The sequence below is a fragment of the Trichechus manatus genome, unplaced genomic scaffold (assembly GCF_000243295.1).
Source record: "Trichechus manatus latirostris isolate Lorelei unplaced genomic scaffold, TriManLat1.0 scaffold00027, whole genome shotgun sequence".
Lineage (NCBI taxonomy): Eukaryota > Metazoa > Chordata > Mammalia > Sirenia > Trichechidae > Trichechus > Trichechus manatus.
In genome coordinates, this window is record NW_004443963.1 from 1,539,593 (window position 1) to 1,556,613 (window position 17,021).

General features: G+C 42.0%; 1 protein-coding gene across 3 annotated transcripts in view; it reads left to right on the plus strand.

Moving 5' to 3' along the window:
- Positions 1 to 17,021, plus strand: part of ANO4 (anoctamin 4) — a 401,164-nt gene that overhangs the window by 220,695 nt on the left and 163,448 nt on the right. For all 3 annotated transcript variants that reach the window (XM_012554834.1, XM_004373749.1, XM_023728951.1), the window contains 2 exons: positions 2,510 to 2,554; positions 15,472 to 15,603. In XM_012554834.1, the coding sequence (XP_012410288.1) occupies positions 2,510 to 2,554; positions 15,472 to 15,603 (177 nt within the window). The remainder of the gene's footprint in view (positions 1 to 2,509; positions 2,555 to 15,471; positions 15,604 to 17,021) is intronic.

Below are 17,021 nucleotides of genomic sequence, written 5' to 3' on the forward strand. Positions count from 1 at the left end.
ACTCAGCATAATGCCCTCCAGATTTCTCCATGTTATAAGATGTTTCACGACTTCATCGTTGTTCTTTATCGTTGTGTAGTATTCCCTTGTGTGGATATACTCTAATATATAGCTGTTGATGAGCTATGGAAAGTTACAGAAACAAAGAATCAGCTACATTCATAGAGACAGAGAGAGGAGCTAGGGACACATTTAGAGAAGGGCAATTTCCATTCATAGGCCTATAATATATACCCCTGGTGTGTCTTATTTTCCTTGTTTATTAGCCTTTATGTCCTAATACCAAGTAAAAATAGAGGCTGGGATTTCTAGCATCTGTTTGCCTCAAGGTGGAATTCTCAAAGTAGTTGAACATAGTTCTGATATTATTATTTATTTTTGTATTTCAAATATTAGAAAGAAAATCTGAGACCTCAAGATTTATATATAGCATATGTATAACCACTGAAAGAAAGAAGGAATATCAATTTTAGTTTCCATTTAAAAAATGTGGTAGTATAATTACAATTAATTAAAGCCAGTTATTTATTAATGATATATCTAATATGAATTAACACTGTTTTAAACATAAGAACCAGGAGGAAAGGAACAATTACAAAATAGACAGAGCCGTATATCAAACCAACCTCTCCAAGCTAACAGAGCCAAAAGTCTACCTTTTGATAAAAGATAGTGAAACTTACTGAAATTGATACAGACCCTCTGCCAGAAGAGCACACTTCTCTAGCAAGAACCCAAGCACATTATGGAAACTTGAGCAGTGTTCATGCAAATCAAGTTCTCTTAGTACCTGGAAGGATTTCATATTTGAAGGGCCCAGCCCCTCCGTAGATAACCCTTCTGCGTTCCCATTACATAGCAGAAAAGGGCTGCCTCCAAACAGTGTTATTACGTTATCTTATAAAGTGGTTAAGCGCTGAGCTGCTGAGAGTTTGGTGATTCGAACACAGCAGCTGTTTCACAGGAGAAAGATGTGGTAGCCTGCGTCCATAAAGATTACAGGCTTGGAAACTCTATGGGGCAGTTCTACACTGTCCTATAGGATCACTATGAGCCGGAACCAACTGGAAGACAGTGGGATTTTTTTTTTTGGGGGGGGGGGGGGGGGAAATCCAAGCAACAAAAATGAAAACCACAATAACTGTGAATAATAATCTTCATTTTAGATCTAGGAATTCCTGCAGGTCAATAATTTTAGGAGCACATACTGTTAATGTGTGACACTAATTGGCCTCATTAATATTGATGTGATTTTTACTTAAGCATAGCTGTACTTGTTGCAACATGATGCTTTTAAAATATATGCTGTCATCTTCTCCACAGTTTCAGGCAAATAACTCTAGCCGAAGGAGATGAGTGCATGTCCAAAGGAGGAATCCTCCCACGGTATCATTTCAACAAAATGTACAAACATCAATTTGGCTAAATTTTAAATCTTATCCAAAGAATCTCATCGTGTTCTTTATTTTCTATGGACTGCACTTCAGAATCCCAAGTTACTCTCCTTGGATTTTTATCTCTACAGTATTTAAAAGGAAATTGAGGAGTAGGCTTATTGTGGAAATTAAAAACTGCTTCTTAAATGCCTATATGTCCATGGATATGTTTTTAAATTTTCACAGATATGCAAAATGAGTTGTAGGGTATAAACTTTCCATTTTCCAAAAGTGAGATAGCTCAGTAACAGTTCAGAAGATATATAAACCACATCAGTTTGATGACTACCCCATTGGTTGAAGCCCAAATACGGAAAAGGAGATGCATTTTAATAAAGCATCTAACTTATGTGCTCTCCGTTCAAACTGCACTCAAATTTGCATTTTCAGTATTTAAAAAATGAAGATATACAGCAATTTGACAGATCCTTATTAAGTACAAATTAAAATTTTTTCCCCATGATTCCTTGTTTTTTTCTATTTGATTCACCTCTAACCAGGGCCATTGGTTAAGCAGTAGGCACCAGTGTGGTTATTTACAGCCAGGTCTCAATGCTGACTAGTTTCCTTCCCATACTGGTTGTAAAAAAACATATGTTTTAATATTTCCACTGCTTTATATCAAATGAGGGGAGTGTTTTGTAAAATTATAGTGCTATAAATATTAGTTAATGTAATAGTGTGCCCATTAAATTATGTATGTTGCTAACCTAATCCATGTCTGCATTTCCCTGAAGAAAAGCTGACCTCATGTGAATTTGTGCAAATACCAATTACTCCAAATCATCACTCTCCACATTTTGCAGGCAAGAAGCAACCGTGGGGGAAAAAAAAAAAGTGATAGTAATGTGGAGAGGAGGATATATCAATGGAAACTGTTTCATAAGATTTCATGACTCGCAAACAATGCCCTGTGCTCCCACTACATTTCTCACTGTTAATCTCTTTTTAGTTTTTTCTTCTTCACCTCTTACAGGCTTCTATCTTCAATCTCCTTTCCTTCCTTGCTAGTTCAAACTGTAACTGACGATGGGTTTTCTTCTCGACTGGCTTCATTTTTGCTGTTCTTCCAGGAGAAAAATCTATTACCTGCCCCGCCGGTACAAGTTCATGAGCAGGTGAGTCGCATACTCTGTCACAACAGTGTTTGTTTAGTCTGTTGACTTGTGTTGTCCAGCAATTACAAGGAGCTACAAGCTGGGGAAGATGGGCCTTTGTCATATGGGAAAACTGGCTGCCAGGCCCATTTCAAAAACAGCTGTTTCAGGTTAGCCTGAAAAGAAGCAAAGCTGAAAATGCCTCTCTCAGAGTCTTCCCGTGACTTCTCCACACTCAGGAGGATGCAGTTCATCTGCAGCTGTTGCTTGTTTTTTTTTAGCCATTCTATCAGAACGGAGTCCTTGGGTGGCATAAATGGTTAAACGCTTGGCTACTAACTGAAAGGTTGGCAGTTCAAATCTACCCAGAGGCACCTTGGAAGAAGGGCCTGGCAATCTACTTCCAAAAGATCACAGCCACTGAAAACCTTATGGAGCACAGTTCTACTCTGACATCCATGGGTTGTCATGAGTCAGAATGACTCAACTTGGCAACTGGTTTTGGTTATTGGATAAATTACCACAAACTCCAGAAATTTAGAGCACCTTTGGCCTGGATGTTATTTTTTCCACACAAATTCTTTCTCCCCCTATATGGACCTTGAAAGTTTGAAATGCAAACAGTCACTTTATCACAAAGCAGGTGACTGCTGGGCCCCCAAGGAAGAGGCCTGCCTGTGTTAGTAATATTTTTTTAATAAATTATGTAGATGTATTGCCTCACTCAAGAGCCCCTCCTACCCTTTTCATTGCCTCCTGAAAATGATTCACAGGATGAAGATCGCATTTACTTTGTATCCACAGTTTGTTTCTCTTTGTTGTGTTTTGAAAGGCAGGGATTCTGTTGTGGTCATCGGCTATCCAATTTCAAAATCTTAATTGGTTTCATGTTTCCAGTGAGCTGATGGCTAAACTGGGAAATCATTGGGTTTCTCCGAAAATCCTATAGTTGGTTCAGTTCTGTGAGATTTTAGAATCCATGTTCACTCTGTTCATATGCTATGCAGAGTGATAAGTAAAACAGTGATATATTTTATTGGGTTTACTCAAATATATGTGCTACTCAGCAAAGCATAGAGTGAGAATTGACATCCAAAGAAACTTAAGATGCTGCAATTTCTCAAAATTTCCCTATGCAGCAACCCTTATTAGCAATTCTTTTTTTTAACAAGGCAGCAGATATAGCACTTGGATCCACCATGATTTAGATTATATCCCTTGACACATATGACCCGTCACATAAAAGCCTGATATAACACTTTACCTCTATCAGTAGTTCTCAAACTTCTGCCAGCATCAGAATCACCTGGAGGGCTTGTTAAAACAGATTGCTGGCCTCCACCCCTGGAGTTTCTGATTCAGCAAGTTTGGTGTGGAATGGGAGAATTTGCGTTTCTAACAAGCTCCCAGGTGATGTTGGTGCTTCTGGTCCTGGGACCATACTTTGAGAACCACTGGCCTATAAATAGGCTCACCTCCACCTTCCTATTAAGGTATTTGATTGATAATAGATGGAGTGAATGAAAACCAGAATCAAACAAAACGTGAAGGAAGCATGATAAGATGAAAAGAATGTTCCTCGAACTGATGATGACACAGTGGAAATGTTAAGTCTGTGCGTGATTTTGTTTCAGTCTGTTGAATGCAGTGTACTTCAGGTGTTAAAAAGGATGGGGAGTGGGTAGTCTTACTCCTGTCCAAATTTGCCAAGCCAGCTTGATTCATTAAAGTCCGTATGGGTGGGAAACGCCACATCCTTTAGGACCATAAAGCCTGGGTTCAAATCTTGGCACTGGATGACTAGGCAAATTACGTCAAGTCTTTGAGCCAAAGTTTTTCTCATTTGTAAAATGAGGGTACTAATTCCTTCTCTGTGGGGTCGATGTGAAGTTTAGAGATAATGTATGCAAAGCACTTAGCATGGTACTTAGTATGTAGTAGATGTTCAATAAATAGTATCTATTGGTGATTATTATATGTAATATTTATAACCATAACTTTGTGTTTGCATACTTCCTGTTCCCTTTCTGCTTCTGAACTTGTCTTCCATCCCTCTAGCCTCTCCTTTCTTCTGTCCTCCAGTGACTAGTCCACTAACTGTGGTCTGATTTTACTTGCCAAGTAGTTGTTTTCTACATTTATATTCCCTGTACAGGCCTTGGCACCACTACTCGCCTAGTCACCTGATTTAAAACTGAAGGGTCATTCTGAGTGTTTCACCCCTCATCTAACCGGTCTCTCAGTCCTACAGATGCTGCCCCATGAATACATCTAGAATCCATACCGTACTCTCCATTCCCACTGTCATTGCCTTAGCTGAACTCTTGCCTATCTTACATCAATTTATCTTCCTGCCTCTGTTCTGATCCCTTTCAAACTCTCCACCAGTCATCTTCCTAAAGAGCAAATCTTACCATGTCACATGGTGGCTACCCCATAGTGTCAAAATAAAATTAAAAGCCTTCAGCTTAAAGCACAGCCCTTTATAAAATGTCTTCACCTGTATTTACCTTCCCACCACTCTTTGCTCCATCCGTATTGAACTACTCATTGTTTCCAAACACTTTGACTCACTCAGGTCTATCTGCCTTTGCGTATAGTAGTCTTTCTGAAAGGTTCTTTCCCATCTTCACCTAGGTAATGCCTACTCAGTCTGCAAAACTCAGTCCATATGGTTGGGTCTTTTGACCAGGTTAGACAATGTTTCTTCTCTGTCCTCCCATTGCCACCCTATGCCCCTATCACTCTGTATTGTAATCTATGATGAAAATGTCCATCTCCCCATTTGAACGGTATTTAAAGACAAAGGTGGCTCGTTCAATTCTATATTTCCAGCACATAGGAGGTGGAGTAAATGAATGAATGAATCTCCATACACATATGTGAGGATGGGAGTGAGGGGGAAGGAGGTCACAAAGAAAAGCATAGAGAAACCAGGTCTTTATAAGGTGTCAGATACAAAACTTGAACTGAAACATTTGCTCAAATAATGGGGGAGCAGTAGGTAACAAGGACCTGAAAGAAAATGGTAATAGAAGGAACCAGTGAATCTCAAGGTTGGATGGGACATCAAATGTCATCAAGTACAACAGCTCATCAAATGTTTGAGCCTCTACTATAGGTTCTTTGCTATATGATTGGCTAGCCCATCTTTGAACATCCTTGAGACTGGGAATTCTCTAACCTATCTGTGGGTAGCTCTGACTGCTAGGAAGTTCTTCCTTAAAATAAGCCACAATCTCTCTCTTTGTAGTGTTCAACCTTTGATCATTATTCTGCCCCCTGGACAGACAATAATAACAACAGTCTACAGAGCAAAAACAGCAAAGTATGTGAGAAAGACTGTGAAATTATAGGTAAAAAGACTATCTGGAAATTGGGAGTTGGGGAGAAAGAGATTTTCATGCCTAGGGGATGGGTAAAATATTGTTGGAGGTAACAGAAGAATGGGAATCCAGAAGAGATACAGGTGTTGCAAAGGAGATAATTATTTTTATTTTAAGAATGCTGGAATATCACTCATATTAGGTCTTTGAGGTGCTAGTTTCCTGGAGGCCTTTGGAAATGATGGCAAAGCAGATGAAGTATAATAAAAAGCTAGAGAATCTATTTGGAAGTCAAAAGTGTAGAAGTCATGACTTTAGCCATGGGAGTGGATGGAATTTCCCAGGGGAAGGTGTAAACTGTAAAGAGAAGAGGGAATGACAATTCCCTGGGGAAATCTATGTGGCGAGGACAGGAGGCCATGGGAGGAGGATGGAAAGGAACAGTCTGAGAAGTGGAAGGCTAACTAAGGGAGTGCCGTGTCACAGGCACCATGAATGGAGAGGTGTTCTTCAGCTTCTGATGAAAAATGTGGGATGAGAATGGACTGTGAATAGTTAGTCATTGTTGGTTACCTCCTGTTAGCAGTCTCCATAGAGTGGTGGTTCTCAATTGTTAGTGTGCATCAGGATCATCTGGAGAACTTTTTAAAATACAGTCTACTGGCCTCATCCTCAGAGTTTCTCATTCTGAGTCTGAGGTGGGACTCAAGAGTTTACATTTCTATCAAGATCCCCGGTGATGCTGATATTGCTGGTCTAGGACCACATTTTGAGAACCACAGGCATAGAGTGGAGTAATGGAAACCAAATAACTGACAGAGGACTGATGAGGTCCTGAGGAAGAGGAAGCAGTGACGGTTCGCTAATACAACTACCTTGATGAATTTCATGGTAGAGGAAGGAGCAAGAGGGGACAGGATTAAGAACCAGCCAAGAGGGAGGGGGGAGGCAGAGAAGACTGTGAACATATGACATCATTACATAGTCCCTGTGTGTAGAGGAGATGTTTTCAGTGAATAAAAGCTTCGGAAATTCTTGCTTCTAGAATTAGAAGAATAGCTTACTAACCAGTAATCTTTACCCTAAAAAAATGATGCTGCTTCAAGTGCGTAAGTTGCAACCAAGGAAGAATTTAGGCACTGGAAGATTCTGAGTCAAAATAAAGGAAAAGGAAATGCTAAGTATGGTTATATGACACTTTTATTCCAAATGGCCTCTTAAATTACGGATCTATTTCTTAGCACCTAGAATTAAATGACGGACATCTCTGTGGTGGTGTAATTTACTGAACCCTGTTGGCTGGTTGTACATTTTAAAATGCATTTAGTAGTAAAATTTTATATCTACTGTGTTTCTTCATTTCTCTTCAGAACAGACTAATTTGAGTGATGAAGAGCACCTGTCTCTTCCTAACCCACCCTTGGTGTTCCAAATTGAAGGGCATGTCTACAACTTGCTATCCTGCTAGTACACTGGTAATAAAACACTGACTTACAGTACTCTAACATTCTTATACCTTACTAACCCATTGCCGAAACCCGTTGCCATCAAGTCGATTCTGACTCATAGCGACGCTATAGGACAGAGTAGAACTGCCCCGTAGGGTTTCCAAGGAATGGCTGGTGGATTCGAACTGCCAACCTTTTGATGAGCAGCCGACTCTTAACACCAGGCTCCCATACCATGTGAAATATGGATATTTCATTTAACTTTTATTTTCACCTGTGTAAATGATGTTTAATTTGATAAATCCGTGAAAGCACCCAGAACAAATTTTTCTCCTTTAAGCCTAAAAGAAATGAATTAAAAATTGTCAAGTTTCTTAGCAGGCAGAGAAAGTAAACACCTTTTCACAGGTATCTCTATTTTGAAAAATCACCTCATTCCCATAAAACTCACTCATGTAGTTCAGACATAAAATTTTTGGACTAAATGCCCTTTTTATACACGGACTGGGTCTATTAAATGCTGCTTTGACTTTTATCTTTGGGCAAGGATAAGGGCATTATAAATTACCTATCCAGTAAGGAAGGGGAATTATCATCTTTCTTCTTTTCTTTTTTTTTTTTGGCCTTCACAAAATAGTACAGATAAAGTCTGTAGAGGATGTATTTGCAAAGCAACAAATCTGATCGTTGTGGGTGGCTGGTAGCAGAAGTCTCACTACTACAAAGCCCCTCCTCCTGCTCACATCCTGCTTAATGTCACCCTTTTCAATGCATGGCACAGTAAATTGTGGACACACTACTGCATTATACATTCGGTGCAGTCACAGTCTTACCAGATAAGCAGACAGGCAAAATGACAATGTTGTATATTTCCATCCCTGCTTTAAAAAATTAATATATGTAATGGTCCGAAGCCTTTTGACTCTTCAGTAAGCTATTTAGACTGTGTCCCAAATAGTAGCCTCGTGACCTAAAAGAATTGCATTAACTTCCAAAGATCCCTAGCTCCTATCCAGGGACAGGCTATGAACACAGGGGGACTTGGCTCCAAGAAAAGGAAAAAGAAACCCAAGCCTCCTGTTGTCTAACTGTTACCAGTCCAGGAGGACTTCATTTACTGCAGTGTAGGGCTGTGTGATGCCTCCATTTAGACCAAAAAAAACTACTCTGTAGGTTCCCTCTGGGCAGATCATCCCAGAAAATCTAATCTAACAGATGGAAACATGATGCTATTATAATAGACTGGTCTAGGGAAAAGCAGATGTCTCTGAAGTGTGCCTATTTTCATTTAATTGCATCTAATTAAGTTGTCATTAGTACAGATTCCTCTCCTGGATTGTTAGTGTCTCAAAGGAGAGGACCTTGTCCTTGCTTCCTCAGGGTACACCCAAAGCATCCAGGTCAGGACTCTGTGCACAGGAGGAAATTTACAAAGGTCTACTGACAGGTTGAAGGAGCCCTGGTGGTGCAACATTTCAGAGCTCAGCTGCTAACCAAAAGGTTGTTGGTTCAAACTCACCCAGCAGCTCTGTGGGAGAAAGACCTGGCAATCTGCTCCCATGACGATTACAACTAGGAAACCCTATGGGGCAGTGCTACTCTGTCCTATAGGGTCGCTATGAGTCGAAATTGACTCAATGGCACCTAACAACAAATAACAACTGACGGGTTAGCATGTTAGGAGTGAAGTACTTTGCATGTGTCCTTTTTGTTAATCGTCACCACTCGCCAGGTGGGAATGATTGTCTCCCCTTCCCCGCTGAGGGAACCAGGGTCAAAGAGGTTAAGCAGAACCTTCCCAAGGCACACAGGATGGTGTCACCGAGCTAGCAAGTCTGTGCCCATATACTTGTGCTGTGCTGCCTGCTCTTTCCAGCTGCCTGGAAACCCACCTGCCATGAAGCAGCATGCTGAGGGGAGGAGGGTAAGTAGGGAGAGGAGAACCCTGAACTTAACCATCAAAACAACTTTCCATAAAAGTACAGTAATTCACCTTTTAGTCCAGGTATTAACTTGACAAGTCAAGATGAGAAATGCCCAAGTCAGTGATCCTTCTTCTCTATATTGATCTGCCGTGTAGTCTGTAAGTGGGCTTTTGCTCAGAAAATGTCAGAAATGGAACAGAGTGACAGTGTATCCAACCAAAATCAATGCTAAATCATTAAGCCAATGTTCCCTCTTTGCTTTTCCCTGTCAGTGGAAGCTTTAATAAGTAAGCGCCACTTGTATAATGAAGAGATAAATGGGAGGCTTTCTGGTTAGCTGGTTTCCTGACTCTTAAACTTCTAAATAAATTTCAGGATTGCAGGTTTAGGGACATTTAGTAGTTGTATCATGGGAGGACCTCAATATACAAATGAGAATCACAGGCCTTGAATTTCTGTTGGGAAGAGAACGCTTTACATGGAAGTTCATGGTCATTGTCATCATTACTTTCTTCATCCTAGCAGCCACCCCTTAACAGCACACTTTGTATGTCCCAGGGAGCCCTGAGGGTGCAGTGGTTAAGCGCTAGCCTGCTAACCCAAAGGTCAACTGCATGGGAGAAAAATGTGGCAGTCTGCTTCCATAAAGATAATAGTCTTGGGAACCCTAGGGGGCAGTTCTACTCTGTCCTATAGGGTCTCTATGAGTCAAAATCAACTTGAAGGCAACGGGATTTATATGTACCACGCATTGTGCAAGCACTTGATATTCATTGTCTTGTTTAGTGCTCCCCACAGCCCTGTGCATCAGGTACTGTTGGCTCAGAGGGGTTCAATCACTTGCCCAGCATCTCACTCACAGTTTACAAGCCGTACAACTAGGGTGTGACCCCACCTCTGGCTGACTCCAAAGTCCACCATTATATACTAAATGTTATCCATTGTGTGTTGTGAAAGGGAAGCTCTCTGTTAAGTTTGTTTGGAGTGATATAATTAAAATATTATTGCCCAAATTACCAACAACACATAGTATTTAAAAAGCTTCTGGTCAATTGTTATTTTAGAGATGAGGAAACTAAGGCTCAGTCAGGATGAAAGGCCTGCCCTAGACTATACTGTTGTGTGATGGCAGAATTAAGAGTCCAACCTGAGTCTTATGCTTTCCAGCCCAGTGGTTTTTGTACCATGAAGAGATCTTCAATGATGTCTGAGTGGTGGTTTGGAGATAGGAGTGTGCTTATGGCAGGATGGCCCAGGGGAGCACTCATCTTACCACAGAGAAATAGGCCCTTGTTCTCTGAGCCACCCTTCTGGGCAGTGGGAACAGCGGTGAAACGTCAGCCTTAGCTCAGTGGGAGCCTGGCTAGCCATGGCCAAGTCTTGAGGGATGAATCAGACCAAGCCTCTTTTAAGAGGTGTATTCATTCCCTATGAAATCCCTAGATGGCACAAACAGTTAAGCACTCAGCTACTAACCGAAATGTTGGTGGTTTGAATCAACCCAGAAGCTCCTCGGAAGAAAGACCTGGCAATCTACTTCTGAAAGATCACAGCCATTGAAAACCCTATGCAGCACAGTTCTACTCTGAAACACATGGGATCGCCGTAAGCCGGAATTGACTCAATGGCAACTGGTGTTTTGGTTTGTTAGTTTCCTATTGCCACTGTAACAAATTACCACAAAATTAGAGGCATACAACAACACAAAAATATTGTCTTACAGTTCTGTAGGTCAGAAGTCAGGGTGGGTGGTGGGTTGTGCAGGCTCCACTGGCTTCTCTGTTCTGGGTCTCACAAGGCTGATACCAAGATGTTGACCCACCTGGGCTCTTATTTGGAGGGTCTGGGATAGAATCCCCTTCTGGGCTCATTCAGGTTGCTGGCACAATTCAGTCCCTGCATTTGTAGGTCTGAGATCTCTGTATCTTTACTGGCTGTTGGCTAAGGTTTATTCTCAGCTTCCAAGGCCACTCAAATTTCCTGGCCCAAGGCCCCTTCATCTTCAAAGCCAGCAATGACAGTTGAGTCCCTCTCAAACTTTGAATCTCTCCATCTTCCCCTTCGGCCTCATCGCCCCTACCTCTAGCCAGAGAAAGCGCTCTGATTTTAAAGGGCTCTTATGATTAAATTGAGCGCCCCTGAGTAATTCAGGACAACCTCCCTATCTTAAGTCCCTCACCTTACTTACATCTGCGAAGTCCTCTTTGCCATGTAAAGTAACATAAGCACAGGTTCTGGCCATTAGGGCGTGGGCATCTTTGGGGGGCCATTCTGCCAACCACAAGAAGACACAAACTGCTGACCACATCTGAGCATTTGTTTCTGTCATTGTGAAGACCACGGCGTGGACTGGAGTGTGTGATGGAACCTGGATAAGGCAAGCTTTATCCACATGCTTCTGCTTGAGCCGTCCCAGTGAAGACCAGTTCACGTTCTCCATCCCCACCCAGTCAGGGTCTCAGGATTTGTTGTTTTTTAAAGATCTAATTTAGAACATCTTTCTTCCACTGTTGTGTTTAAAAACGCTAGTTCATCTGCATTCCATCACTTTTACATTAGCCTCCATAGCCTCAAGAAGATATTAATAATCCTTGCCTAGCAAGTCTGGAAGCTTCTCCAAAGCATTTCATACACACCCTCTTTCATAAGCCTCCTAACAACCCCGTGAAGTTGGTCAGTCACTGTCTTAGTCTCCTTTTGCTGCTGTAACAAGGAGCCCTGGTGGTGCAGTGGTTAAGCGCTCAGCTGCCAGCTAAAAGGTCACTGATTCAAACCCAGCAGCTGTTCAATGGGAGAAAGATGTGGCAGTTTACTTCCATAAAGATTACAGCCTTAGAAACCCTATGGGGCAGTCCTACTCCGTCATATAGGGTCGCTATGAGTCAGAATCGACTCAACAGCAATGGGTTTGGTTTGGTTTTTTTGGCTGCTGTAACAGAAATACAGCAAGTGTTTTCTGTTTATAGAACAGAAGTTTCTTTTTCTCACAGTTTAGGAGATTAGAAATCTGAATACAGGTCACCAGCTCTAGGTGAAGGCTCTTTCTGTCAGCCCTTGGGGAAGATGCTTCTTTCTTTCAGCATTCCTTGGTTCCTTGGCAACCTTCGCAATCTCCATGTGGCATCTATCTTCCCTTGTTTGTGCTTGCTTGTCTTCAGTGTTTATGCTACTCCTTATAACTCAGAAATGATTAGGCTTAGAGCACACCCTATACTGATAAGGCCACATTAAGATAATGAAGAAAACATTATTTCCAAAGAGTATTACATCCACAGATATGAGTTAGGATTCCAACACATATTTTGGGGGGGACACCATTCAGCCCGTAACAGTCAGATATTGCTATCATCACTATTACCCCATTATATAATCCTGTAAAATAAGGCCCAGAAAGGTGAGTGGCTTAGAGAAGGTCACAAAGGTAATAAACAACAGAGCCAGGTTTTGGGCTTCCTGATTACAAATCCCAGCTTCTTTGAACCATGCCAAGCCTCCTCCCTCACTTCCTTTTGCCTCTCTCATTTTTAATTAATTAATCATTTTTTATTACCTTACTCTGTTCTCACTTTACCACATTTACCACTTTACCACTGTTTAATTTAAATTGTGGTGCCACAAACTGGTTGTTGACAGCTGCCATTTTATCCCATAGAGTATAGCCCTATTTGTTTTTATCCACGGGTATGCTGAGCGCTGTACCCTGCTGGATTTAATTCATAGTCGTTGCGCGTAGAGCCTAGATTCTGTGAGAATTTCAGCTTGGCAAAGTGTAATCAGATTAGTGCTACAGACTGCAGATGTGTCGGAGGTGAAAGCTGTATTATAAAAAAAACCTTTGGGCCAGTGTCCTCTTTTGTTAATGAGTTTTAAGGCAAGCAGACAAAATAAAGCCAAGAACCACTGGGAAGACCAGCAGTTTAGCCTAGGAAGTTCAGTTTATGAGTCCATTTAAAGACTACATCATTGAACTTGGACAAGTGATAGATGCTAGTCAAGCACAATTAACTCTGAAGCAAAAAGACAAAACTGTTAAAAGGCAAGCTGGTTGCTCAAACTCTTACTTTTAGAAAAAAGGAAAAAGAAAATTGTAATAATAAGCCCGTGATGACTGTGTGCCAAACACTGTTCTAGAGACGTTATGTATGTATTAATCAGTTAATCCTCACAACAACCCTATGAATTGGGCATTATTATCCTGCCCATTTTACAGATAAGGAAACAGAGGCACAGCAAAGTTAAGTAACCTGCTGATATTTACGGAGCCAGGGTCTGAATATAGCCATCCAGCCCCAGAGTTCATGCTGTCAACCACTGCGCCACACTGCCTCTCTGAAGCTGCTCATCTACTGTATTTTAAGTGTCTTCAAAGGGATAGCTAGGGAAAGGAGGACCAGGAAGGTGAAGGATGGAGGAGACAGGAGCTTTTACTCCTTTGTCTTCAGAGCCCTGCTTGTTGCTTTGGGTCCTTCCAACCTACTACTATTTCCTGTCTGTATGACCCTGGGTAGAATCGGTACTTCTGTGTGTGTATGGGGAGGTGGGGGTGAGGTTGAGAGGACGGGCCTGGAGCAGCTGTGCAATTCTTTCCAGTTTGAACATTTAGGGGTTCTGAAAAAGAGCGGCCACCTGCAGGCAGAGTTGGGGTCGTGGTGAGACAGGAACAATGCTGAGAATAAAGCAGGTGGTGAAAGAGGAGCTCACCACCATCTTTCAGTTTGAAGTTGATTTGTTGTATAAAAAGTATCCCTCCAGCTGTTTCACTGAAAATGATAAATTCCATCTGTCTGTCCAGCTGCTGTCAAGTCAACTCCATCTCATGGTGACCCTGTGTGTGTCAGAGTAGAACTGTGCTCCCCAGAGTTTTCAGTGGCTGATTTTTCAGAAGTAAATCGCCAGCCCAGCCTTTCTTCTGAGGTGCCTCTGGGCGGACTCAAACCTCCAACCTTTTGGTTATCAGCTGAGCATGTTAACCATGTGCCCCCCAGGGACACCTGAAAAGCATAAATTGCTGTGTACATTTTTTTTCTAATTGAGGGGAAAAAACATACCCAAATTCCATGTGTTTTTAATTAGAAGACATTTTCACATTTCCTCTCCCAAGGAATTCGTTCCTTCTACAGCCCTTAAGTGGAGATCGCTATTATCAACTACTTTTATAGGGCAATCCCTAAAATCAAGAGTCTGCAATCTGTATTTTGGTCCTGGCTTTACTTACTAATGGCATGATCTGGGCCATCATGAGTCTCATTTGCATTGTGTAAAGTGATATTTGTTCAGTCTGAGGTCCGTTCCATCAACCTCAGAGAGACACTGTTCGATATCTGCTCTTGGAAAAAACTTTTTTTCCAGTGGTATGGATACCTGCAGTAGCGTAATCATTTGAAAGTCTAGTGTGCTTTGTGCACCTTCTAGTGGCTTGCTGTGAACAACAATTGAAAATCTGATCACTTGGAAACCAGATGTTTTTATCAGCTGAAATCAGAGGGACAGAGTGGATGGGGAAGAACCCAGGGAGGAAACTGTGGCTTGAAAACTACTTTTACACTGTTATTTTCCTTTACTTGGCATCAGTGTGTGCACTGGCCAGAGTGACATGTGTGCTCATGACACCCCAGCCCACGAGAACTGGAGATCAGCTTGAAAGGAGAGCAATGAAAGCCCCAGAGCTGGCTGTCTGCTGAGAGGCCGCTGGGGAAGGTGTGGGAGGCAGGAAGCAAATCATACATCAGACCCCGTGCATACTCATCTCACTGGGATGTGCTGTCAGCCCCTCCATAGCTAACTACAGTGAGAGCTCTTCCCTGCTCGCAGAGGGGGAGGTTTTGCAAGCATGAGTTTCCAGAAGCCACAGAACAAAAGGAGTTAAGGTCTCTGCTACTTTTCTTAAGGGACTGCCACCTTCCTTTTAGAGCCTCCCAGTGTTGTTCTGACTACTTGCTCATTATTGACATGTGGGTGGACATAAAAATCATGGCTGCTATTTTAGAAACAATTATATGGAGGCCGTTTGGTGAACTGGATGGAACACTGGCGTTTCAACTCTTTTCTTTACTGGGAGACCTTGCTTCTCTTCTGGTGGGGCCTCGGGTTTCTCATCCATTAAATGGGGGTGTCAGGGGTGCCGTGGGAGTGCCTGGAGTGTGTGGTGTCATGATATGGCTCTGCGGTGACTTCCCTTTTGTGTCTTGGGGCAATGCTGACCTGCTGTACCCTTTGGTCTTGCTTTTCATGTACCACAGGATCGATAAACAAATAAGCAGGTTTCGGAGATGGTTACCTAAGAAGCCAATGAGGCTGGACAAGGAGACACTGCCAGACCTGGAGGAGAATGACTGCTACACTGCCCCTTTCAGCCAGCAAAGGATCCACCAGTGAGTGTTGCTTGTTGAAGCCCTTGTCTTACTAAGGACGTGCAGTGGTGGTAGAGCCTTTTCATGCACGACTCTGATTCCTTGGCACATGGGAGGAACAGGCTAGTGCCCTTCTCCCCTAAAAGTCCTGTGAATGTTCATATCCCTTTTGTATTAGTCAGGGTAAGCTGACCACTATAACAAACAATCCCAGAGATTGCAGCTGCTTAAGACAATAGAAGGCTCGTTCTTATGTGTATTCAGTGAATGACCATTTCTATGGTGTTCAGAGATCAAGGCTCCTATCTTCTAGCTCTGCCAATTCCGAGTACTCCAACCCCTCTGCAGGCTCCCTGCATGTAGCCAGCAGACAGAGGAAGTGGTCTACACTATTCCCTATGGAAAAGAGAGGTGGTTTTTTGGTCTCAGTTCAGTCCTTAGTTCCTCTTTCTTCAGCAGATCACCGCATTGCCCCAGGAAAAGCCACATCACCTAGCAGCCCACTTGCTGGCTCTTCTGTCTGACTCTCTCTGAGCAGTAATTTGTCACTTTTGATATGTAGGGGGAAATACTGGTTAAGAAACTGTGAGGAATTGCTAAAGTGCTGAGTGTTTAAGGAATGATGGGTAGGTGGTAGGAGAGAAAAGCACGCCAAAGACTAACCGAGAGAGGAGCAGCCTCTACAAAGAGCATAAAGCAGGCTTTCCCAGCCTTGCTCTCAGCAGGACTTCAGGGATTCCCAGCTCTCCCTGCTCCAACCATTGAGAAAGCCTCAGGAAAAATGACTTATCTGAGGGGAGCAAAGGGGTAATAGATTTCTAAAAAATAGGCTGCTGCTTTTGAGAAAACATAAAGCAAAGGGCCATTCCCAAGGGGTTACAGAGAGTACAAAATGGGGGCAAGTTTCAGCAACAGAAAATCAGTTAAAGTCTATGGAACTCTAGAGGAGAAAAGAGAGAAGAAAAATCAAAGAATAGATGTTCCACATCAACATGTATAATGCTCAGTCTAATCAAGATCAGTCTAATCAAGATCAGTCTAATGCAAGGGAAGCAACTCAACAAGCCTCTGAAATAGCCAAACCTTGGGTCCCCATGGATTAGGTTGATGCCAACCCAGCCACATTATCTGAACATTAAAAGAATTACTGAAGAAGATATAAAACTCACAGCTCAGCCTCAGAATTCTAGTTAAATCCTCCACAGGAAATAGAAACCAAGAAGGACATAATGTTAATTCAGTGATCAGGACTTGAGTTTTCTCTTAAAAGAAAAAGAACAGATGAAAACTGACATTTCCACTCGTATTTTAAACTTTCTCCATGTCTATATTGTTCATTTTGAAGTTTCCTAAACAAGTGTTTGTTTGAGGGTTTTTTTTTTTTTTTTTGGTGTGTTTTAATGAATAGAGCAGTTTTAGGTTTACAGAAATTGAGCAGG